Raw genomic sequence first — 24,135 nt, forward strand, 5'->3', positions numbered from 1 at the left:
TTTTTCAATCAATCGTCGGTGATGTTTTACCACAACATATTAACACGTACGTAATATGATAATTTTTCCTCCATGGACCTTCGTGCCTTGCATGCAGGACACGCGCTGATGGGCAGCTGATCGGACAATCAGAGGAAGCTAGCCTAGAAATTGACGAAACAAGACCGCCGACTCAGATCATTACTCAAAACAAGTCTGGCTGGAGATAGAAGTGCTGGCGAGCCGAGCAACTCGCCAACGGCGGGCGGCTCGGTCTAACGCATAGCTTGAACCTGATTCGAATTAATCAAGTTCGAATTCAAGTTTCAGATCTCAATTCAGTTCAAATTCTCTTACATTCTATTAGAGTGTTCAATAAGACTAATCGAGTAGTTTTATTATTTATACAATATATTTATTTTAATTTTAATTATGAAATAATCATTATAGTTTTATGTTTTAGTAGAGTTCGAGTTTTTATTTGAATACTTAAACTCAAAAAAATTTAAGAATAGAATCGAATCTTATAGAGTCGAGTTCGAGTTAACCTACGAATCAAGATGAGTTACAAGTTTTTACTTGATTGAGTATAGCTTGAGAATTCATCGGATTCAAACTTCAACACAGTGTTTTTTGAATTCGACTCGATGATGTGTACGTTAAGGATGCAATTATGCAAACGGCTTCAATTGAATCAAATATTAGTGTACTGCATAATTTTGTTGTTGTTCACGTGTGTTGGCCCGCAATTAGGTTGATCTTCATTTAGTGGTTAAGTATAGAATTGAGATCCAAGTCAGACGGTAATTGAATTTCATGTTTTACATTTATAGAGCAAGTATAATTAGGCCTAAGGACGGGCACACAGTTGCGAGATACAACAACAGCCAACAGCTACCTACAACATTTTTGGTTAATTAAAGTGTTTTTTTTTTTTTTTGTCGACACAGGGATGTCCGGGTCAATTCTTACGGGGTCCGACTAATCCTTAAAGTGTTAATATGTACCTTTTTTAAGAAGAAAGAATAGATAATGAAAGTTCACCCGTCGCTCAAAATGATATCGGTCACACAGGTGAAGTATTTTACCGACTTTCTGTTGTAAACACCAATAAATTTTCAGATCCTATTACAATAATGTTGTAAAATTTGTTTACGATGAATTACAACCCATCTCAGAATTGAGGGGGAGGAGCGGGTTAAAACGGCTAAACAGAGAATCAAATGCCATCCGTTTTACTAGCTAGCTGCATTTTCTAAAGCTGAATAAGTTCACGTTTTGATCAGAGGAGTGTATTAATTACAACCACTATAAAGTAACTTTGGGTCGTGAAAAGTCAAGACACTACTTACTCCACAAGCATTTTATGATCCCCGGATCATAGCTTCACGTAGGCGTAGAAAAATGAAAAATATATATATATATATATGGGAGAGAGAGAGAGAGTGTGTGTGTGTTTGTGGACCCCAGGCGGTTAGTTAAAAGGAAGGAAGCGGTGTGTTTGTTTGCACTTTGCAGTGTCCGAACCAATTTTTTTTTTTAAAGGAAAAATCTAAAAGGATCTGTTTGCAGTGGAAAAAGTCAGGTTGGTTTTTTTTTTTTTTTTTTTTTCTCTTTTCTGGGACTGTTACTGTTAAGGAAAGAGAAGGGAGAGGGAAATGTAAATACACTACTACTGCATAGATGGATGAATAGAGCAGAAGAAGAAGCAGCAGAAAGAGAGCATTTTGTTGTTTAGTTGGTTTAACTGCAGTCTGCAGTGGAGTGGGGTGGAGGTATAATCATCATCCATTCTTCATTCTTCATTCCTGTGGCTGCTTCCTTCATCCTTTCTGGACTACTTCCTCTCCTCTCCTCTTATTGCATTCTATCACCAAAACAACAATTAAGCAACCAGGAGGCACTTTTATCACCTCCAGCTCTCTTTTTCTACTTCCGACTTTCTTTCCGGGATTGCTCTGCTCTGCTCACTTCTGTTGATGCATATTTTCCTTTTTTTTTTCAATAATTAAACCAATTTCTTTTATTAAGGTTGTTCAGCTTTGCAGCCATTTTTCTTCAACAACTATTCAATTTAGTTGAGGTCCGTTCCTTATTTCTCTCTCTCTCTTTTTCTGTTAGCGAGAGAGAGAGAGAGAGCTTTTACTACTACTGGTACTATTTGGGGAAGAAGAACCAGATTCTCTACACCAAGAAGAAAAAAGGATTTTGAAAAGGGATCAAATTCACTCTGTTTTTTTTTTCCCTTTTTCCCTTTATCCTTCTTTAGCTTTTACCATTTTACCTCTCTCTCTCTCTCTCTCTCTCTCTTTGAGCCTTTGAGGCTGTCCAGTCCCCACTTATTACCTAAATGCATTTCTTCTTCTTCTTCTTCTCTTCGTCTCATCCTTATGTGTAGTAAAATTACAAATCCTTTGTTACGATTATATGTCTCGATAGATAGATAGGTTGATTGATGGATTGATAAAATGCTAATGAATAGAAACGAAGAAAGAGAGATTGCAATTTCAGGCAGAGATAAATCTGGCATGGAATCCTCCTCCTCCTCTGTTGAATTGACTTTTCTCCTCTTTCCAACTTCTCTTATTGATATATAGTACTCCTTTAACAACAGAACTGAGCTAAACCCAAAAACCATATTTATCGGGTCTGCTTTCTGGAAACCTTCTCGGTTACTCAGTTACTCACTAAATAACGTTTTCTGTAAATTTAAATGCCACTTCGTCCTCTTTTAGTCCACATTTTTACTGTCAGTTAGATTATTTCTGATCATTGCAAAATTTTTTTTCCTTTTTGGGTTATTGCAGATAATTCTGCGCATGCAGAGCTCTGCTTGCGGATTGATGGTTATACTAATCCACCGCTCTCTTCTGGAGGAGTAGGAGATGTAGACAGAAATAAAGATCTATAGACTGCTGCATTTGTATTGAATTTTGAGGCCAGAGAGGGTCAAAACTAAATAAAATGTTGGCCTTGAAAGCAGCTGTCAGATTTTAATTCATTATCAATCCCCCCCATGTCACTAGTGTCCCTATTCTCATCCCAGTCCCACATATGGACAGCAATCCGATAAAATGCGGAGGAGGTTCTTCGTCGTTGTTTTTGCCTCCAAAGTCCAAACCCCCACCTCACTCAACACCAACAATGTGGTTAGTACTACTACTACGCTATACATGATTACATACTCCAATTTACTCAAATGTCCATGCATTCTTCCCAAATTTTCAGTTAATATTATTGCTAACATGCTACCCAAAAAAAAAAAAAAAAGCCATCAATGCAATTTTGGCTTTATCTGCGCTTATCTTCTTCTAGTCTTTGATGCATTTTGGCCCTTTGGATGGCGGCATTGACAAATATACCGCTTGTCTGATTTTCCTTTCTTTCGGTTTTTTTTTTAAAAAAATTTATTGTCATTTCCGTTTTTTTTTTTATTACCACTCTCTCTCTCTCGCTCTTTTTGTGTGGGGTACGTGTCTTTTTGTTCTCCAATTCAAGTTTGTTGGTTTTCGTGAATTGAAGGTTCTGTTTTTGACGGTGGGAAGCTTGCATTTTTGAAGAAATCGAGGAAACATACGCTCAGAATGGGGCGTGTGGGGTCGGACGGTGAAGCTGAGCTTCGTCTTAGCAGCAGAAATAGTACTTCCAATGAAGGATTTAAGTTTCCCAAAAAGGTAAACAAGTTGTTTGTTTATTGTCTCTGGTTCAGTGCTCTGGACTACGTAGCGTTTGTTGTTATTTGTTTGGCCGTTAGCGTAAATAAAATGTTGATTATTCTAAAATTCAGAGAGCTTTTTGCAGTTTATGAAAGGTGACTGCACTACTGTTTGTAATCTCTCTGTTCCCAGGAAGTTACGATCAGGTTTGTTATCCACTTACTGCTCAGTTGCTTATTCATCAGGGAAGATTAGTAGTTGGAGCCCACTAATTTTAATTTGGATCTGAATGTGGTGGGTCTTGTGGGACGTTTCCTGATATTTTTATAGCCCTGGTGTTTGTGGAAACTTTCTTTCTTTTGCTTTTCCTTGTTTTTCAAGCAATGAGAAATTCTCGAGTTGTTTCTCCTACTCCCGCAATTCAACTTGAGAGGTTGAAGTTTTGGTATCTGCAATTAGCGTGTTTGGTGGGGGTTGGGATCATTAATTTCCGGTTAAACATTGAGATCACTAGTTATTCACTAGAAAAGAAAAGGGCAATATTGAGAATTTTGTATCAAATGTCACAGCCATGAAGAAGAGAAGTCGTGAATCTGTTTCTCCACCATTGCCAGTTTGCAAGAAGCTGACTCGTGTAGCCGGTGGAGTTGAATTACTAACAAAAGATGGTTCCACGAAATACAAGCTGAAAATGGTCAGAAAATAATGGCCAGAAATTAATTTTATTCTATTCATTTCTTGTTCCCCCATCCCCCCCCCCCAAAAAAAAAAAAAGAAATTGCACAAAATAGAACGAAATCTATAGAATAAGTATGTTGACAATTGGAATTGGTTTTGCAGAAACAGAGTCAAGCTCATGGCTGTGTTGCAGACGGGACCCAAGGGCCTGTCACCAAGGATGAGGAAGAAGTGGCGGAGGCCTTATATGCTTTGGCAGGAGTCTTCTCTAACACTGACAAGACAGATAAGGCTGGATCCGCTGTTCAAGAATTGGGAATAAATTCTTCCAACTTGACAAAAGCTGAGAGTCTTTTAACTCCAATTGATGGTTTGTTCGCTTCCTTTTGTTTCAGCCTTCATCATTGTTTGCTTTGTTTCTTCTTTACGTGAACTTATATAATGTCTATAGACATGGCAGTAGGGAAGGTGGAAGAGGAGGTTAAGGCAGTAAGTTATGGAGATGAGGCACCTAATCATTCGTCAAATCCAGAACACTCAGGTGGAGAATCTATCATACTTCATTGGCAAAATGGCACTTCACAGCCTGATATCTTGGTTGGCAAGCAGACAACCATTGAAGTGGGTAGTGATATTCCTGAAGTAAATCTTCCCTTGACAACTTTCGAATCTGATAAACAACAAACCATCCAAAAAACATGTGACTCTGTTGTTTCTGAGGATTGGAGTGAGTTGAGCAAGACAAGGTTTGTGGGTCTGTGTGTGTACGTGTTTTTTTTTAACTTTTTTTTTGTTAAAGCCTATGCATATTTCTGTCTCCATCATTCTTTAGTTCTTGATTGAGCATCTATTGGACAGGTCAAAATTGCCAAATCTTAATAAAAGCCTAGCAAGCGTCAAGTGTCCAACAACTGTATTGGCACCGGTATAATTTTGTGTTGCTTCTGATCATTTAATTATGATTAAAGATACAGCTTTGTTATAGTTTATCAAACAAAGGGGCGAAAATAAAGGTGGTGACTTTTGGTGTCTTTTAGATTGCAGCTGCTTGTGGCCAAGCTGAGGTACAACATACCATCAAGGAAACCAGAAATAATGGTAATTTTACCCAGTTGCGATACTTGTGGTAGTCAAAGATATTGATCATTTCGATGATTATCAGTCACAGTATTCATGCTCTGAAACAGGTTCCTCATTGAGGCCAGATTTGCCTTCAATAACATCATGTGACACTCAGGAGCTGGGAATTCCCTTGCAGTAATTTCCTTTTCTAGGAACAATATACTTATTGGAACATAATGTTTTATGCTTATTGACATGTCAAAACTATTTCAGGCCACATATTGCTAATCATCCTGCTTGGTTTGAAAGTACTAGTTGCTCTGCACAGTCTCCAAAATTGAGTAGTAGTGTCCTAGCTAAAAAGGTAGTTAGAACATCTGTTTTGAGCTCAAGCTGTCAGCTTTTTCAACATTTTATCTGGAGAATTCACCCTTCTGAATCACTTGTAAGCATGCTTTTCAACTTTAATCATGCAGGATGCTCAAGTTTCCATTCGTTCAAAGAATCCATGGAAGAGATGTATAGCTCATGTTTATATTAGTCGATTCATTAAGGTCCTCCAAATCACTGAAAGAAAAAACAGATCAATAATGCTTTCTTCGGAACTCGGAACAAATGAAGCACCAAAGCAAGTGGCGCGTATACCTGTTGCTAACCTAAATGAGGGGAGGAACGGTATGACTGGAGTTGTTAGTTCTGACAGTTTCAGACGCGCTGCTACTGAGAAATATGCAACTGAAGTGAGAAATGCTGTTCATTTGCACAAGAGACTCATTCAAGATCAGCAGCAGGCTCCATATGAGGTCTACAATGCACAGAAGCAGGCGAGTTTTGTTCTCTTTTTGTCACTTTTGATTGCCGTCGAATTTCTTCATTTACCCACTCACTGTTATCTACGTCTTTGATTTTCCTTTACAGAGCTTAGATTGCTTATCTTTGCTGGCTGGAAGTGGTCAGTTGGAAATTAGTAATGGCATTAATAGAGCAGGAAATGGTCGGGAAATCTCAACACAGCTTCCTTTTCCTGGCCTGCTCTCCCAGAATCAACCATCCATTCCCTTTCCAGTGCCCCAAAATTGTTACTCGTCTCCATCTTTCTCTAGTCATCCTTCAGTAGCCATGGGGCAGAAGGTAATACAACTATTCAGCCTCTATTATATGGTTAACTCAAACTTCTGCCTTGTAGGCTTGAAAGTTTGCAGATTTATTTAATTCATCATTTCCCAACACACACCCCCCCCCCCCCCCCAAAAAAAAAAAAAAACGTTCCCTGCCTCAATTAGCTCTTCTCTCTGAAGTATGTGGAATTCTTCACAACGATTAATTTTTAAAAGATTCACCTACATCAAGTTAAAAATGGATGATGCTATAACAAGAAAAGTTTTGGTTGTTCCTGAACTCAATAAATAGAATGGTCTTTGTTGCTAAATTTAATCTACAATTGGACTTGGAAGGTCAAACATAGACGGTCAACAGTCGATGTTATCAATCCTGTGTAATGGATGAAGATTAACCACCTAACATCAGGTCCTTTCTTTGGGACATGGACCTCCAATCTTCTCCTCCTGGTCAATTCTTTCTCTACAAAATATGCTGTCATCGATCTTTTAAGCTAGTTCACGAGGTTAACGTGCTCGATGCTCCCCAAAAAGTCCGTCTTTGTTGTTCTTTTTTTTTCTTCATTTTTGAGTACTTATATGGTTTTCATTTTTCTGTTGGGAACATAACTGGCAAATCTATGAAAGAAACCTCGGAGTACCTGCTTCCACCAGTGACCAGATTATGACCAAAACCTATCAGTTTATTACTTGTTACAACTTACAACCTCTTTAACCATCGATGTTTTAATTTGTGACAGTTCCAGGTGCCCCCGAATGTTGGCAGCACATCTTATGGTGCTACCCTTATGGATGCTACTCTCTCGTCAATACAGCAGCTAGAGGAGCAACAACAAAAGCGCGCTTCGCTGTTAATGACTCGTTACAAATCCGGAGTTGCCCCGCCAGTTATACCAAACAAGCAAACTGAAGGGCCAGACATTCCTCCTGTGTTTCAGCATGTACAAACCCTTTTCTCACCTTCCCTATCTTCTGTAGAAGTACTCGGCGCCAGATATGCTCCAGTCTTGCAACAGCAGCTTCTGTCTGCTACTTCACTGTTGCCTTCTCCAACAGTGAAAGAACAATATCATCATCTCCCTTCTGTCCATGAAGCAAATGTAGGTGGAGTACGATCTGACAGTGTACCCTTGCGGATAATCTGCAATCAGTATATTTAATTGCTAAATTGATCAACAAAAAATTTAACTATTACAAATAATTTAATTCAAATATAGGAGATACAGAAATTTGCTATTGTGAGAACGAGTCCAACTGGCTTCTATGTAAAGATGATTCATTACCTTTGCGTGCATTACCAATGCCTATTATGTAAATTTGTTCTTGAAATACAGAGTAAGCACGAGAAAGTAAGAGCCAATAGGGGCAACAAATAACAACAAAAAGACCAGTGCCTTGACTCGAGGCTCTTCCTGTTCACTTTTATGCTTGCATCTTTACATCAACCACCAAACTATTTTGACTTCGATTTGCCCTGACTAAAAGGTGAATGAAGAACCAGAGGAAGCATATGCTTGCGTACTGTGGAAATAAGTACAACCCAACCAAAAAACAAAAAGGATTTTGGAAGTAAATTAAAATCTTTTAATGAAGGACTCCCTGCATGCCGTGAACAATATGCAAAAAGAAGAGCTTTTCTTTAACTGCAATCCTGCTATCTGCGGACGAGCTTCTCCGGCAGAGCAACGACAACGTAAATGGACTCAAAAGCTCCTCAGAGAAGCAGCTATAAGCGATAAATAAAAGTAGATTTTGAAGCTACATAATTATTTCGCATCACAAGAAGTTCTTTCGCGTCATTGTCCTGTTTTTGTTCTCCCATTTCTTTCGGAAACTAATCTCATGTTGTAGACTGCTTTATTTTCCTTGAATGCATCTTCAATTACCCAAAAAAAAAAAGAAAAAAAAAAATGCTACAGTACTATTTCAAATAATTTTTCCTAAATAATCACCTGTCCAAACACACCCATTTTTTCCCCTCAGGAGAATGCCATCACGCCAACCCGTAAATAAACTGGAACTTCGCAATCAATTAGACAACCAAGCAACGTCAAAATATCTTCACAAAACCTAGTGGTAGGGTTGTCTTGGACGATTTAAAAAATGCAGACATCGCAACAGGAATACAACTGGGGCACTATTCACAAAATATGGTAAAATTTGACCAAATATTTGGCGAATTGGGGGACAAAAGGGGGAGACTGTATTCTCGAGCTCATGAAAAATGTGCCACAAATTAATCTTTACTCTTGCTTTTCCAATTCACCCATCCGCTCTATGATAGCCTGCAGTCGTTCAAGATTGATATTAGTTGCCCAAATTTCCAACAATAGAAACTGCATAAGAATTTCAATATCATGGCTAGAAAATCATAATCTTGTTTAAACTTTTATTTTATTTTATTTTATCCCGTGTATTAACAGTTTACCCATGGCATCGTTTATCAACCTAAAGACTGCGGGGTTTAGGGGGTGGGGATGAGGGAATCAAGTTGATATATTAGTGCAAAGGCTTAATGATTCAAGAAAGGTAGGGATTACCTTCTTGCTTGTTTCTTGAAGTTCTCCGGCAAGAATGAACTCATCTAATATGAGATATACCTTCCAAGACAAAAAACAAATCAACGTCTCATACATAAGCAGGGCATATTTCATAAAAATTTTATTTTTATAGCCAAAAGAGCACAATGCAAAATAATGCACGTCATAAGTTTTGATATGTTAGAGCTTATTGGTTCACATACCAAATCTATTACAACTAGCATATTCATTGGGGCAAATCTTGCTACATACGTTTCAGAGAGATCTTTCAGGTAAAAAGCCCCCACATCACTACAATTGTACCATTCTCAAAAGATACTAATGCTGTGTTCTGCCCTTTTGGATGACATTAGAGCACATATTTTTCACATTAGCAGAAGTACATTTTGCACAAGTATGCCACAAACATAGCAAAATTCTACTGGGCCTTATGGTCTATCATTAAATTTACAGTATTCTACTAGTAAAGTTGTTATGAACTTAAAGGAAAAGCAAGAATCCAAAAGATTGTAATTCAATTCCACGAACATTATCCTGGGCATGAAATTGAAGAATGTAGTGGCCTTGTTAGAACAATTTTAAAACACAGAAGCAACTAAAAATTATGAAATGTCCATGTAGCAAATTAACAACTATTAATCACTCGTTCAACCTTCAAAACGGAGAAGAAAATGTGTTCTATCCGTACCAGCAAGGAGGTGTTTGCTTTGAACTTTACTTTGTAGTTTCCCAAGAAAGTCACTAACCTAATGCATTAAGCATGCAACAAGAGTTTCCATCTCCGATATATTATGTCGAAAAAGGTTGCAGCCAGATTGAATTTCACTTTCATAAATTAAAAATTAGCATTCGAAATCCAGAAAATCATGGTAGGCATTTTAAAAAACTTAAAGTATGCAGAAGAAAAAACGGAATCAGCCAAAAAATGTGCTCAACTGGACAACTAAATGATTTGCCCAAAAAAAGTAGAATTTTGAACTACATAAAAAGATAGATGACAAACTTCAAATCAAAACAAAAACAGATAAGTGATAACAGAATGCATCATGGAAAGTAAAATTTGACTAACCTTGTGAAAATTGAAGACCAAATCTAGCTCACATACGTTGCTGAAGAAATGATCAAGTATCTCCACAAATAAATGGATACACTCGAGATAAGCCAATTCATTATCTGTTATATCCACGCACAAGGAAAAAAACAATCCTGCATATCGCCTGTAGATCACCTTGTGGGTGCGGAACTGAGAGCAAAATCATGTAGAATTCATCAGCAGATCAAGAAGGTGATGAAAATTAACGTAAATTGTTAGCCAAGAGAAGTACAATGGAGATTGAAACAAACCATCCTGGTAAACACCAAAGACCAGAAGGTAATTCTATGCAGTTCATGCAATAGGAGAGGCAATTCTTCACTGGAAAATGCAAAACAGCCTCCTTTTGGGGTGCACAATTTACTGATTTAGAGGACTATCAGAACAGAAATGAATTCAGGGTAAACCTTACAAATTTCCTTTATGCGTAATGGTCCTTATAATTTTAAATTGATCTCATTTACATCCCATGCTGTCTATCTTCTTATCTCAAATGTGAAATGAAGTAACAAGTTTTAGTCAATGCACAATCATGTATGAAAGAAATAAAGAATAGCTTGATAGTTATTTATTAAAGTCTATTAAAATCTATTAGCCATATGAAAGTATTGCGATCCCTAGGCATATTTTCTGAAGCTGCAGCAGACCCAAGAATTCAGTCAATTATCTTCGTCACAACATGATTCATGTCAACTAGGCACATAACTCAGTGACAAAGGTTCATATTCTTGTCTATCTCTTTCTCTTTCTCTGATACAAACAACAAGATATAAACCTTTCTTTCCAATAATGGCATACGATAATGTCACATGCAGAGTAACAAAATGCAACTTAGATTAAAGTTAAACAGATAACTGAGCAACTATTACAACCACAATACAAGCAGATATGAACAACAACAACAGAAAAATTGAATTCTTAACGGATCTTAAAAGCCTAGGCAGGAACGTTACTCTTGCATGGGCAGCTACATTTTGCAACAATAAAATTTAAGAATTGCAGTAAAAAAAAAGAACTTCTAAAAGGAAAAAAAAAAAAGATTTAGATAATCAGTTTGGGTGGAGAAGGGGTTTCTAGTGCCGGTCATTGCAAGGTAATCATATATTAGCATTGCGAGTTGCCAAAATTTTTCTTAGTATTATAAAAATTCTGGTCTCTTGCTGTAGGACTAGCATTATAGAGACTTTAAGTTCAGTTATTTTGGATGTCCTTTGGTCAATGTCAAAAATGCCTAAGGCATCTCATCTAGTTTCTGTTCAAATTGCATTCATGTTTACAATATAATCTTGTCTAGTTCTACCATATTTCCAAGATAATACCCTAAATTTGACTGATACTACAATATCATCTTGTTATACATAAATGATCCGAAATTCTTTACCTTTTAGCTCAGGTTAGTATGTGATCAAGAAGATGAAACTTAGAAAATCAGAACCTTCAAAAGCAACTTAATAATTTCCATATATAACAGGATCGAAATACTTTACCTCTACAAAGTTGGTGAATTTCGGATCTCTGTTGACAACCAAACGGTGAACCTACCGGCCATATTACAAATGGAGATAATTAAAAGGAAGAAGAAAAGACTAATCTTCAATTGGAAATGAATGATAAGAGTGAAAATACCTCGTACTCGACTTTGTGCTTCTCGGATTCCTCGAGAGGAATGTAGTACTTGGCGAGACGAGTCTTGCCTTGCCTGTTCTGAAGCAATATGAATCGGATCTACCGTTGTCCAAATTTATGCACAAAAAAAAAAGGACAGAAAAAAGAGTAAAACTCTAATCAACCTGTTTATTTCCACAGTAGAAGAAATAATGGTTTGATTAATGTTACGAATAAAGATCAATTTTGTAAAATTTTCTTCATTTGCCTTAAATTTTTTTAAAAAATTACCATTTTTTAGGACAATGTTGATGGAGCTGGAGACGAAACCGGGCGACGGAGATGGAGGAGGGAGGCAAATCGAAGGGCAGCAACTTGAGAAAAGGGGAACTTTGGGAAGACAAGTCCAAGGTCAAAGCCGCTAACTGTTGACTAAATCGCAGACGGGCCGGGGAATAGCGTTCAAAACCACCATCTCACGTTGATTTCTTCGTAATCCACTTCTAAAATATTTCATGACCTTTATAAAATTCAATGGAATCTAACCCAAATTATATTTATTTTTTTCATAAAAAAGAAAGGTTTGACAAAATGTTATTAACTTAAATTTGTAAAAAACGTAAAATTAACATTTTAAAAGTGAATGACAAAAAAAATTCAATTAGTGAAATGCGATAAATATTTTGAACGATTTTCTATTTTTATTATTCATTTCTATTATTACCAAAATAAATAGTCTTTTGTTTAGATTGAAAAAAAAAAGAAAAGTGATTATTTCAAGCAGAAAAATAGAAAATCCCATCTAAACAGCAGTATGTTGGGGAAATTTCATGACGATATTTATTACTAGCTTATATCATCCGGCATCCATATTACTAGCTTACAAATTTTGGGTCTATCTAAAGAAATGAGATATAGGTGCCCTCACAGTTTTTTTTTTTATTTTTTTATAAACTTTATGTGTAATCTAATAGAGTAATTATCTTTTAAAATTGGAAGAGATGCCAGAGTGGACTAAAGAGGGAAGTAAGGTAACAATAATTATTACTGTATATTCACGTGATAAATTGATAAGTTAGGCACGATTTAAATATAAGACATAGTTAGAAAAACTAAAAAAAAAATTTCTACTTGCTAAGCAAGTCTTTTCCTGCATTTTTTTTTCTTTGAACTTTCATAACAACTTCTTGAAATAAACACTTAGAAATTGTAGGTGCTACAGGATTAGGAAAATAAATACTTGAAACACACTCATATAGCGCTGGATTAAATTCAGAACACCTGTTTTGGATAGTATTGCATTTGTCAGTTGGCACTCTTCTGATGTTTCAATCCCACAGGTCTTAGGATCCCATCCTCTAGACACAGCATAACTTTTTCCCAGCTTTTGCATATTAAATTAGCAATACTGAGAGAATAGCCTAGCAGCATAAAATCAAAAACAGTTCATGTTTACTCATAAACGGAAAAGCATTGAATTCATATTAAGAAGTACAGCAGTTGGTCATTTAACAGATTATATTTCACGATGTTGCAATCCCTATATCTGAATCCAAATGCAAATGCCTTCTCGATTCTCTGCTAAAGAGAGAATTTCTGAGGGGGGGAAAAAATAACCAGTCCAATGAATTAAAAGCAACACTGGCTTAAAAGTGGTGTCCATATTTCGAGTTTGCAGCAGCTAATAGGGCAGCACCAATTCCAGATCCATCTTTTGTGTGTTCAATTACTATGTTTGTAGAGGTTTGAGGTCCTAGAAGCTCTTGAACGGCTTCTTGGAGATACGTTCTGTATTGTGGGTAATGCTCATACAAGCCTCCATCCATCGCCACCACTGTTCTCTTTCCGAATATAAGACCCTCTGAATCCTCCTCCATCTTCTCAAGAATCCCAACGATTCCTGCACCAGCCAGTCGGCCTCCACGTTTCGCAATCGTGTCACATACCTCCACCACAATCTGCCTTGCACTTGCATTGGAACTTACCTGATGTCCAGATTAATAGTTAAAACATTGTCCAGTAGTATTGATATTGATATCAATAACAGTGTCAGCAGAAATGACTACCCTCTTTACCAGTGTTTTCGAATGAGAAACACAAATCAGCCATAAACCTTAAAAGCATTAGTAACTCCAACGGATATTGATTTAAACGCTACTGAAACAAATTAGATGCTAAAAATTTTCCTCGTTTAGTTACATAATGATTGCAAAGAATAATCATTTTTCGTGAGAGATGCATGATGCTCCTAGCTTGACTCATATTTTACTAAAGGTCCTTTGGAAAGTGTTAATCATCAGGAGATGCATCCACAGACAGTTTTCAATTTGACCAAAGCCAACGTAAAGTTGACAAATTCGAGTGAGGGAGACAAGATTGAAATTTTTTACCCCGACTACATCAAGGAGGATTGTCCCCACAACTTCAAGATCTTCCGAAGTGTCCTGCTGCATGGCACAAATATCTGGGGTCCTACAAGATACATTGCAGAGAGTGTATAAGCAAATATTGACTTGATTTTGGTCCAGGATTAAGTGACCATATCAACCACAAAATGACACAAGTCAGATAGCTTTAGTGTTGCAAAGACTAGTTTCGACTAAGTTCTTATGTGTTGAGTCATCACTATCAGTTAAAAAACATGTCATGAAATGATGAATTTGAAAATATAGTCATCCTATAAGCATGGAAAACAAATTGATAATTGTAATTTGCTTCAATAAAGAAACATAGGGTTTGTCACCCGCTAAAGTCAAGAACTGGAACTCTGGCAGCTTTCTATTAAACACAACTGATCCCTTGACTTCTTTCTTTCTTAGAATAGCACAATTTTCATACCTCATACACAACAACTTAAGAATAAACATGTCAACCATTGTCTGACTAAGTGCACAAGCCCTTCACTCTCATTTGATTTGAGCACGCTTTTAAAATGAACTATTGTTTTTTTCTGTCCGTTTCGAATCAAGTACAATTGTCATCAAAAATGAGACTGCAAGATTGACAATTGTCAACCATTGTGACAGAGTTTGAATATAAATAACAAACAAGTGAAAAGCTGAGATGCCTTGGATGATGTTACAAAGTGATTTCATCTTATTAAAGTTCGAATAGCCAAGTCCTAATTGCATAGCTTATTTAGCATATATCTGTCTCTGTGTTATCTGTGTCATTTGACTCCTTGATTGACAAATAAAGATGCTCACTGTGATAAATTGTGAGGTGATTAATATGTATGGAGATAATTCTCGCATTTATATTATATGTATGCCTACTAACCTGAGCATAAATGGAGTCAACAGTTTCTCTGAAATGGAGTCACCGAATAATTCACTAGCTCGAGCCATCTTGAGCAGCACTCTTCTTACAATTTCACCCAGGTACATACCAGAAATTGTTTTCTCAAATATCTATTCCAGTCAATCCTACGCTTTGTTAGACAGCTTGCAGACTAGTGAAATGGTACTACATTAGCATGTCCAGTGAAAAATAACCTAGTTTGTTAGCTAACCTGCTCACCAGGATTAATACTATCAGCATCCATCTCTCTATCAAACTCGGTCAAAGGAAGGCCATTTGAGAATGCTCCCCACTCAGTATTTATGATCTGAAAACACATTACAGCAAATAAAGTTGACGGTCTTAGATTATTGTGTTGGAGAATTTGATTTAACTACCGGAAATTGACAGACCATTCCTCCAGAAGTTGAGTTGTGGGACTGAAGCTTAGGAATAGCATCTTTGCGTTCTACATAGCAAGCATTAGTTCCAGTTCCTAGAATAACGGCAACCATTACATCGTCATCCCAGTATCTAGCTCCAGCAAGAGTTCCGACAGTATCATTAACCTAACTTGACGACAGACAACGTTGCTAAGAGATGTTAAAAATTGCAAGATAGTTGCCTATAAATTATCATTCCCCTCTTTTCCAGGCAACGAAGGAAGAAGATGAAAAGGTACCAGAGCAGAAACCCGCATATTTAATCCCTGCCTTTGCATGGCTTCATTCAGACATGCAACTACATCCTTCCCTGCCTGTGATGAGCTAAGCTTGTCTTAGAGAGCATGAACGATAATAACAGTAAAAAGAACTAAATCGAGACCAGCTCACCGATGCATAAGATAATTTAACATAGGCAGAAATAGTCTTTACTGTTATTCCTACAGGGAATTCATTGATTTAGTGAGGCAGATTGTAAATTTAATATGTAAATTCTTGGTAAAGAAGAACGAAAGCATAAAGTGCATACTCTGCAATAGAAAAGTCACAACTGTTCTTACTGGGAAATTTTTACTGGAAACCAAGATTTAATTCCAAGTAAACCTTCAGGAAGCGAAGGAGGGATGTATTACTTACATGAAGCTTAATTGAAAAATTTTCAAAAACAAATTGATTGGTAAGCACTGTGCTTACACAAGTCAAGAAATACTAACAGTTCCAGAGACTGCAAAACCCTTGGTCCATTTAATCAAGATGCCTGAGTCGACAGAAGTCTGCTTCACTGGAAAAGAAAATGTGAATCCTATTTCCCTTGTCTGGCAGTCTGGTAAATTAAACTCTCCACCCTCCTTCTCTGCGAACTTTGCCAGCACAGAAGCAATGAAATCAAATAGCTCCTAGAAAGTGTGGCACGTTTAGCTAAACAATGATGACAAACAATGACTTGTCGACAAGAATTTCTTATTAGTACAGAATCAACAAACCTCAGAGGTGCCAAACATCAATTCTGGAGGAATAGAAACTTGCTCGAACTCGGTGGCAATCACCCGCTCTTCCTTTCCTCCTAACTGGACTCTCAGCACCCGGAAATTTGTTCCGCCAAGATCCAATGCGTAAAACAATCCCTTCTCGTTTCTTAGAGAAAACAAACAGGCAAGCTTATCAATCTCTAGTTCCTAGCTACAAACACTACTAAAAGACTGAGTTAAAGAAAAGTGCATGTATATCATATGCTTTTCTAAATGGACCATTCTCTCCAAATTCATAATAATGCAATTGAAATCGAACTGCCTTCATTTTCTATAACTCCAAAAGTTTGAAACTAAACCATTTATTTGACCAAATTTTCTCTCTTTTCTTACTAGTATTACTGATGTACAGTACATCAAGAATATGTGTTTGGCACGCGGCAGTGCTGATTTCTGAAAACAAGCCAAGAATAAGTGAAAATTTGTCTAAGAATTGGGAAAATGACACAAGGATCAAATATAGTAAAATGACAAGGAACAGTGAACCATAGACCACAGAAGTCGAGAGAAATTTAACACAAGGAAAACTAGAGAGCAAGCAAATTGTTCACTTAAAACATACCCGGTTGGGAGCGCGTCAACGTAGCTGGGGATCATCGGGAGATCACTGCCACCATCGACAGCGAGGCCTGCCCGCATGACGGAGGCCATGGCGGCTGCCAGGTGGCGCAAGACTGGCAAGGGAGTAGCACAGTCCTCCTTCAACTTAGTTAAGATTGGAGCAACTGAGATTACATTAGATTGGACGGCCATGATCACCCGGGGCCGCGAAAATGAACCCAAAGCTTTAGCTGAAATTGCACTTCCATAGATGGATCGGACTCCCGGTGAGCCAACGGTGACTGACATTGTCGGTGAGATCAAGAAATATGTGATTCACAAGAAAGACAGGCTAGTGAAAGGGTTCGGTAGCTACTACTACAATTATGAATTATGAAGTGTTAAAACTGTGACCGTTACGTGAATCTTTGTGTCGTGATGGGAAGTTTGAACAGTCAGATTTGAGGACAACAAACAAGAAATTTTAAGAGTATAACTGTTTCTTCTGTGGGTAATTTTTGAGTCTGGCTCGTTTAGCTGACAACTTAGCTGGTCGTTTGTTTATTTGTTTATGACTTAGCTGGTCGTTAGTCTCATTGTTATTGTTAATGTGCGTGTATATATATATATATATATATATATATTTGATTATATTTTGGTAATAATTAGATTCGGATTAATTAAATTAATGTTGTGGGCCTGTGGAAAACAAGATTGTGCTGCGGGACCAGAGTCCAGACAGGTTTGAGGGTGCAATGGGCGGACAAGACGATGTTGATGCAACATCTCTACTTTGTTCGGACAGGTCCGAACTGTTGTTAGGAAAATCGTTCAGATAGATTTTATGTAAAGTATACGAGATGTAAATTTGTATGTATATGATGTAATTTGCTTTTAACAATGTATAATTATATAATAAAATTTTATGATTCTCACATATAATATATAAAAAATATTATATAAAATGTAATTTAGATCTTATTTTTTTTTAGGGATAATTGCAGAAACCTCCCCTGACTTTTATAGTAATAGCATTGATCTCCCTATCAATTTTGAAATAGCACTGACCTCCCCTATCAAAAGTTGGAGGCAATTTAATAGGCAAAAGTAGGTCAATTTACTAAAGTACCCCTGACATGATTTAATTTTACCAAATGAATGTGATGAGTACTTTCATCAAACCCAACAAAATATTTGTTAATAAAAATTACACTAAATTAACTATTTCTGCATAGTTTAACTAATTAACTAAATAACTAATAATCTAATTAATTAATAACTAATTATCTAATTAACTATTAACTAATTAACTAATTATCTAATTGTTAATAGTTATTAACTAATCAAACTATTTCTGCATAATTAAACTAATTAACTAATTATCTAATTAATTAGTAACTAATTTCTGTTTATCTAATTAACTAATCTCTATTTATCTAATTAACTAATTAACTAAAGCTGTTGTCTGTCCGAAACTAATAAACTATTTGCATGTTAAACTAATTAACTAATTAACTACCTAATTATCTAATTAATTAATTAACTAATTAACTAATTTTTGTTTATCTAATTAATTATTTATTTAATTAACTAAAGTTGTTGTCTATCCGAAACTAACAAACTATTTGCATGTTAAACTAATTAACTGCTTAACTAATTAACTAATTAACTAAAGCTGTTGTCTATCCTAAACTAACAAACTATTTGCATGTTAAACTAATTAACTAATTAACTGCTTAACTAATTATCCAATTAATTAATTAACTAATTAACTAATTTCTGTTTATCTAATTAACTAATTAACTAAAGCTATTGTCTGTCCGAAACTAACAAAACTATTTGCATGTTAAACTAATTAACTAATTAACTAATTAACTAATTAACTACTTAACTAATTAACTAATTAATTAACTAACTAATTAACAAATTATTTGCATGTTAAACTATATGCAGTACGCATTACCTATTTAAAGTATTGGCTCTTTATAGATATTTTACTTTCACACATTTAATTTATGATGAAAATATCAATGTTTGTAAGTAAAATTCAAAAAGTGTTACAAAAAATATCAATATTCTTACTTTCAAACATTTAATTTATGGCCCTATGGCCTTCCCTTTTTGTAAAAATATTACTGTAACACTTTTTGAATTTTACTTACAAACATTGATGTTTTTATCATAAATTAAATGTTTGAAAGTAAAATACCCATAAAGAGTCGATACTTTAAATAGGTAATGCATACTGCATATAGTTTAACATGCAAATAGTCTGTTAATTAGTTAGTTAGTTAATTAGTTGATTAGTTAAGCAGTTAAGCAGTTAATTAGTTGATTAGTTAAGCAGTTAAGCAGTTAATTAGTTAATTAGTTTAACATGCAAATAATTTGTTAGTTTCGGACAGACAACAGCTTTAGTTAATTAGTTAATTAGTTAAGCAGTTAATTAGATAAATAGAAATTAGTTAATTAGTTAATTCATTAATTAGTTAATTAGATAATTAGTTAATTAGTTAATAATTAATCGGATAATTAGTTAATAGTTAATTAGTTTAACTATTAACTAATTAGATAATTAGTTAAGCAATTGTCAAGCAAATAATAATTGTCAAGCAAGAAGAGGGCAAAATTGGAAGAAATTTCTTATCTCACTTCTACAAAAGCTGTCAGGGAGGTTTCTGCAACGAATTGTTACTGTTCAGGGGAAGTGAATGCAATTTCTAAACCTAGAGGGGAGGTCAGTGCAAATGTCAGAAATCTCAGGGGAGGTTTCTGCAATTATCCCTTTTTTTTAATCAAATCTTGGCTATGAACCTTCAGGAACAATGTTTCGTGCTACAACCGTTCATGCCCCTCTTCCACTTTGTTCTTGTTTGGATCCGATTTTTTGATGATTTCGTTGACTCCATTGCACATCATAAAGAATTTCAAGGATTGCTCAACGAGGAATTGCCGCACGAAGAGAACAATGGTACATTGGGGCCTCGCGCTCTAATTTGCATCGTAGTCTTTCGGAGAAAATTTTTTATTTCTTTTGTAAACAAATTTCCACATAAAAGTCTTTATTTTTACACTTCAACCGGGGCGCTTGAATTGCCTCTCTCATCGTAGATTACCAAAAAAGAAAACAAAGGTAGAATGCATAAAGAGTATCAGAAAACATCAAGAAAGTATCTCGCATCATTAATGTCACGGTTATGTCACTTATGTATAGCATAAGTAGCACGTGATTATAATAACATCAAGAAATGCTGACTTTATGCCAACGTGAACAAAGTTAGCATTTCATTTAGAGTCAATTTTCCCCCTCTTGTTCTTGCTCTCGTAACTTCCTCTAATTCTTTCTTGTATTAAATTGCATAATTTTTACCTCCATCCAATTCGATCTAGAAGTGAGAATTACTCTCTCTAGTTTCGTTGATCCAATTGATTCTTTCTCCAAACAGGTTAAAATAAGATTAGAAGTAGGAGTAGTTTCGCAAGAGTTAACATTGACAAAAATAAAATTCAAATCACACTCCTGTCTTTCGTTTTAAAGTTTCTTTTCCCTAATATCCAATATTCCACAAAATAAATGACACCAATTCATTCCGAAATAAAGGCATCACAAAACCTTCCCATTCTCATAGGGCCAATCACGCAAAGAATAACAGTGACGGTCGCGCCGCAAGACAGACCTATAGATGCAATTGGTGGGCCAAACTGTTGGATCGTATTAGTACCAAACTATCTAATATGGGCCCCCGGGGAACCAAGAACAATGTAATCCTGAAAGCCCATCTGCCTCTGGTTCACCGATCACCAGCTTGAGCTTCAAAAATAGCAAGGACAATTCTCCAGTGAAGTAGACGCGAAGTAACGAAGCTTTTCACATGAATATATATATTTAGTAGTGACAAGTAATATTTTTCACTCTCCATTAAAAGGCTTCGACAAGTCATTCCAACGATTCTATTCTTCTGTCTTGCTCTCTCACTTGTAGATACAGAGACAGCGACAGCCAAAAGAAAATTTGAAGAAATTATAGAAGGCTGATATATATATATATACATATATAAATACACATATTGTTGGTGAAAATGTCGAGAATGAATCAAGGTGGCGCAGATGAGGAGGGAGTGATAATGATGAGGAAGGCTGAGATTGACACCAGTGCTCCTTTTCGTTCTGTTCAGGAGGCTGTAATGTTGTTCGGCGAGAGAATTTTGGCTGGCGAAGTCTATGCCAACAAACTCAAAGAGGTAATTAATCATTGGCAAGCATTGATTAACTGTTTAGCATTTACCAGTCAAACTTTGATCTTGAGGTCCTAATTGAGATATATGGCCCAGTATTGTGTATGTGTTATTCTTAATCAAAGTTTGTTCAGAGAATTAAGTGATCATTGTACTGAAATCCAACTTCTTGTCATCTAATTAAGGAAGGCAATTTCATTTTCCGACTTTCCATTTGGGCCACGACGCGACGTTTACAGAACTTGTGCTACTTGTATTTATTTATTTTTGACAAATTCCATAACTTGATCGCGTTGAATTTCAGAAGGACGCAAGTATTTGATGTGTGATAATAATTCTTGAATCAACTACCATCACCTTGCATGTATCTCACCATCTATATTGTGGAAAAAAGGAACAATATATATTTAGGTTCTGCTTCTTTACACTTTGTTGATGACGACATTTATGCCAAAAAGTGCAAGTTTGCTTCAACGTGAGTACAAGCGCTTTTTATGGTTTTGAGTAATTAACAATGGTAGACCAGTGTTTCTTTTTTTCTGGTCAGACCAAATTGTGTTGGAGGAAAAGTATATTCCTAATTGTGTTTCAAAATTGGAGCAGATGCATGATGGAAGCATCGAGAATGGTCACGCTCCTTCAAGGCTTGGAAATATCACGGCAGAGCTAGAGGAGACAAAGCAAAGTCTCCAAAAGGCACAAGCAGAAAGCTTGGTCATGGCTACTTGCCTCTCTTCTTTACAAGAAGAACTTCAGCGGACAAAAAGAGAGCTCCAACACCTAAAAGAAAGAGAATCCCAGAAAAGGGCCATCGAGCTTGAGATTGAAGATCTCAAGTTTGTTGAGGATATAAAAGATGAAGAAGAATTTCAAGTCAAGATCACAGAAACTATGATCCACCAACAACAAAACGTGGAGTTTCAAAAGAGAAGATATGTAACCTTCGCAGATCCACCATCTTTAGCCCAAGTTGTACCACCAGCTGATGCTCTACTACAGAGGCACCCTTCTCTGAGGAAGAGTAAAAAGAAGCCTTTGCTCCCGCTGATCAAGGGCATCTTTAGGAAGATAGGCAGCTCTGGAGTTGGACCGGCAGGAGCTTGATCATGAAAAGCACACATGCCATTCGATCGGAAGAGATCAAGGACTCATTTCCCACCATAAGAACATTATCTTAAAGTTTTTGACACCAAAACGAAGATGATATACGTACAATAGTGTAATTAATTTATATATTCCCAGATAAAATCTCAAATAAGGTATAAGAACAGTGGAAGTTATTGTAATTTTGTCTATTGATTATGATGCTATAGTGTCCGATAATGGATTTTCTTCCCTGGTGGGGAATTAAAATTGAATTATGTGTTTCCCTTTTATAATTCTACGAAAACTTGAGCAAGATTTTGACGGTAATCTCTCCTTGAATCTATGAGAATTAGGATATGTTTCGAGATGCGTGGTTGAATCATGTAAGACCAAGTGAACCTTTTTCCCCTTGTTTCCCCTGATCATATCATGTTACTAACTTACCATGTTAGTTTTACTTTCAAGTTGCTTCGCTTAGGCACGGGCTATAATGTGGATATGGTAGTACTAGACGCTCTTTGAGGACAAAACCATCTTCTAATATTTGTCATACACATAGGGCATTGTTGCAGAAAAAAAAAATTAAGGCTGGCTTCATATGGTTTTGGAAAAGTTCAGTGGGCTTATTCAAAATTATAAAAGTTTCTAGGTGACAAACTACGTATCGAGGAAATGAAAGGCAATAAAATCTTATTAAACGTAATAAGAAATTGTTATAAAATCAGGTATTGTATAATTGGTGCCCTGTCAACAAGCGAGTCACGAATGTCTTCCATTTGAACTGCAAAGGATAACTCCTTCTTGACCAAATTGTGAGTACTGACGGCCTTCAGTCCCTAGCTAGCTAGCTGTAGTCTGTCGGCCCCCGACGAACTATCAAGAGAATTTTGTTCTCCTGTTCAATTTATTATAGTGCCGTTTTTAATTTTTCTTAGGAGAACTGAAGATGGAATAATATTAATAGAATTCTATCTCATCTAATTTAAACTGTATATGTCAATAGCAGGTTGTTCTAGTTCCACTCTACCTTGAGTTTTACTAATGAAGAACCAAAGCCATGAGAAGAAATCTATCAAAAGGCACATGAAATACCGTGCACGTTCGTACACCAAACGTTTTCATACAATAGAAGCTTCGATGGGACAATCTATAATGTACATAACACGGGGAACCTTCTGTTCTTATTTTGCAATAGATCACTAGCCCACAAGGTAATAAGAAGCTGAGAACTTCACCAAGAAGTGTTAAACAGAAAAGCTGCCATGATCTTGTGTATTATTATCACGTACATACCCAAGGTTGGATGATTCTCCAAAACGCGAAAACATCACACCATAAAATCGGAGTTGCGGCCCGAAAACAAGCCCTGATGGGACTTGTTCAAGAACTCGATGCAATCAGCAATGGCTTCGTTGTGGTGAGAGTTGGAAGAATAGTAAGAGCTGCATGAAGTCTTTGGAGGATCAGGCCGCGTGTCACATGATTTACGTCTAGGTGCTGAACTTGACGTTGTTTGTGAACCTTTAGAAGAAGAGGAAGAAGGGATCGAGAGAATGAAGCGCATTAAACTTTTGCGAAAGCGATCAAACAGCTTCATTTTGAAGGTGGAGAAACTGAATTTCGCCCGACGAGAAATAGAAGAAACCCTAGCACTAGCAGGTCTTTTATGGTTCTGATGAAGTTGAAGGCCACCACCGCCACCAACGACTTCAATAACAAAGCTCTCTTTCTGCGTCCTATGCATTCTAATTTCTATCTAGAAGCTAGACAACAGGATAGAAGATATTCCCCTG

The 24,135-nt window shown here is 36.3% G+C and overlaps 4 protein-coding genes across 6 annotated transcripts; 2 read left to right on the forward strand and 2 right to left on the reverse strand.

Moving 5' to 3' along the window:
* Positions 1-1,665: 1,665 nt before the first annotated feature.
* On the forward strand, positions 1,666-7,787 carry LOC113748673. 3 transcript variants are annotated; one of them, XM_027292191.1, is made up of 14 exons: positions 1,666-1,754; positions 2,787-3,128; positions 3,502-3,653; positions 3,781-3,841; positions 4,205-4,329; positions 4,476-4,683; positions 4,765-5,059; positions 5,172-5,238; positions 5,351-5,411; positions 5,501-5,570; positions 5,649-5,739; positions 5,852-6,199; positions 6,294-6,506; positions 7,234-7,787. In XM_027292191.1, exons 3-14 carry the CDS (start codon positions 3,564-3,566, stop codon positions 7,651-7,653), a joined length of 2,049 nt encoding a protein of 682 aa, XP_027147992.1. In that variant the 5' UTR covers positions 1,666-1,754; positions 2,787-3,128; positions 3,502-3,563; the 3' UTR covers positions 7,654-7,787. The 3 variants fall into 3 exon arrangements, with proteins under 3 accessions (XP_027147992.1, XP_027147995.1, XP_027147993.1); XM_027292194.1 differs by having other exon boundaries at positions 4,774-5,059; XM_027292192.1 differs by lacking the exon at positions 1,666-1,754 and adding an exon at positions 2,599-2,626.
* A 712-nt stretch (positions 7,788-8,499) lies between these two features.
* Positions 8,500-12,185, reverse strand: LOC113749323 (AP-2 complex subunit sigma). The gene is made up of 6 exons (XM_027293014.1): positions 12,023-12,185; positions 11,753-11,851; positions 11,614-11,664; positions 10,103-10,276; positions 9,034-9,093; positions 8,500-8,778 (listed from the first exon to the last, which is right to left on the reverse strand). Exons 1-6 carry the CDS (start codon positions 12,023-12,025, stop codon positions 8,737-8,739), a joined length of 429 nt encoding a protein of 142 aa, XP_027148815.1. The 5' UTR covers positions 12,026-12,185; the 3' UTR covers positions 8,500-8,736.
* A 997-nt stretch (positions 12,186-13,182) lies between these two features.
* Positions 13,183-17,551, reverse strand: LOC113750871 (hexokinase-2, chloroplastic). Its single transcript, XM_027294804.1, has 9 exons — positions 17,044-17,551; positions 16,437-16,587; positions 16,167-16,349; positions 15,693-15,767; positions 15,424-15,579; positions 15,243-15,338; positions 15,011-15,141; positions 14,122-14,203; positions 13,183-13,716 (listed from the first exon to the last, which is right to left on the reverse strand). Exons 1-9 carry the CDS (start codon positions 17,328-17,330, stop codon positions 13,378-13,380), a joined length of 1,500 nt encoding a protein of 499 aa, XP_027150605.1. The 5' UTR covers positions 17,331-17,551; the 3' UTR covers positions 13,183-13,377.
* Positions 17,552-21,033: 3,482 nt separating this feature from the next.
* On the forward strand, positions 21,034-22,631 carry LOC113750113 (WEB family protein At1g75720). Its single transcript, XM_027294050.1, has 2 exons — positions 21,034-21,262; positions 21,860-22,631. Exons 1-2 carry the CDS (start codon positions 21,101-21,103, stop codon positions 22,358-22,360), a joined length of 663 nt encoding a protein of 220 aa, XP_027149851.1. The 5' UTR covers positions 21,034-21,100; the 3' UTR covers positions 22,361-22,631.
* The last annotated feature ends 1,504 nt before the right edge of the window (positions 22,632-24,135 follow it).

The sequence above is a fragment of the Coffea eugenioides genome, chromosome 10 (assembly GCF_003713205.1).
Source record: "Coffea eugenioides isolate CCC68of chromosome 10, Ceug_1.0, whole genome shotgun sequence".
In the NCBI taxonomy this organism is placed as follows: Eukaryota; Viridiplantae; Streptophyta; class Magnoliopsida; order Gentianales; family Rubiaceae; genus Coffea; species Coffea eugenioides.

Coding starts and splice junctions, on each gene's coding strand:
- LOC113749323 (XM_027293014.1), bottom strand. Junction 11,665..11,752: donor AGCACAAAGTCGAGTACGAG/GTATTTTCACTC, acceptor TATGGCCGGTAG/GTTCACCGTTTGGTTGTCAA. Junction 8,779..9,033: donor TTCAAGAAACAAGCAAGAAG/GTAATCCCTACC, acceptor GAACGACTGCAG/GCTATCATAGAGCGGATGGG.
- LOC113748673 (XM_027292191.1), top strand. CDS start 3,564: ATGGGGCGTGTGGGGTCGGACGGTGAAGCTGAGCTTCGTCTTAGCAGC. Junction 4,684..4,764: donor TCTTTTAACTCCAATTGATG/GTTTGTTCGCTT, acceptor TAATGTCTATAG/ACATGGCAGTAGGGAAGGTG. Junction 5,412..5,500: donor CAAGGAAACCAGAAATAATG/GTAATTTTACCC, acceptor GCTCTGAAACAG/GTTCCTCATTGAGGCCAGAT.
- LOC113750871 (XM_027294804.1), bottom strand. CDS start 17,330: ATGTCAGTCACCGTTGGCTCACCGGGAGTCCGATCCATCTATGGAAGT. Junction 16,588..17,043: donor GTTGACGCGCTCCCAACCGG/GTATGTTTTAAG, acceptor GTTTTCTCTAAG/AAACGAGAAGGGATTGTTTT. Junction 15,580..15,692: donor ATATGCGGGTTTCTGCTCTG/GTACCTTTTCAT, acceptor TCGTCAAGTTAG/GTTAATGATACTGTCGGAAC.
- LOC113750113 (XM_027294050.1), top strand. CDS start 21,101: ATGTCGAGAATGAATCAAGGTGGCGCAGATGAGGAGGGAGTGATAATG. Junction 21,263..21,859: donor ATGCCAACAAACTCAAAGAG/GTAATTAATCAT, acceptor AAATTGGAGCAG/ATGCATGATGGAAGCATCGA.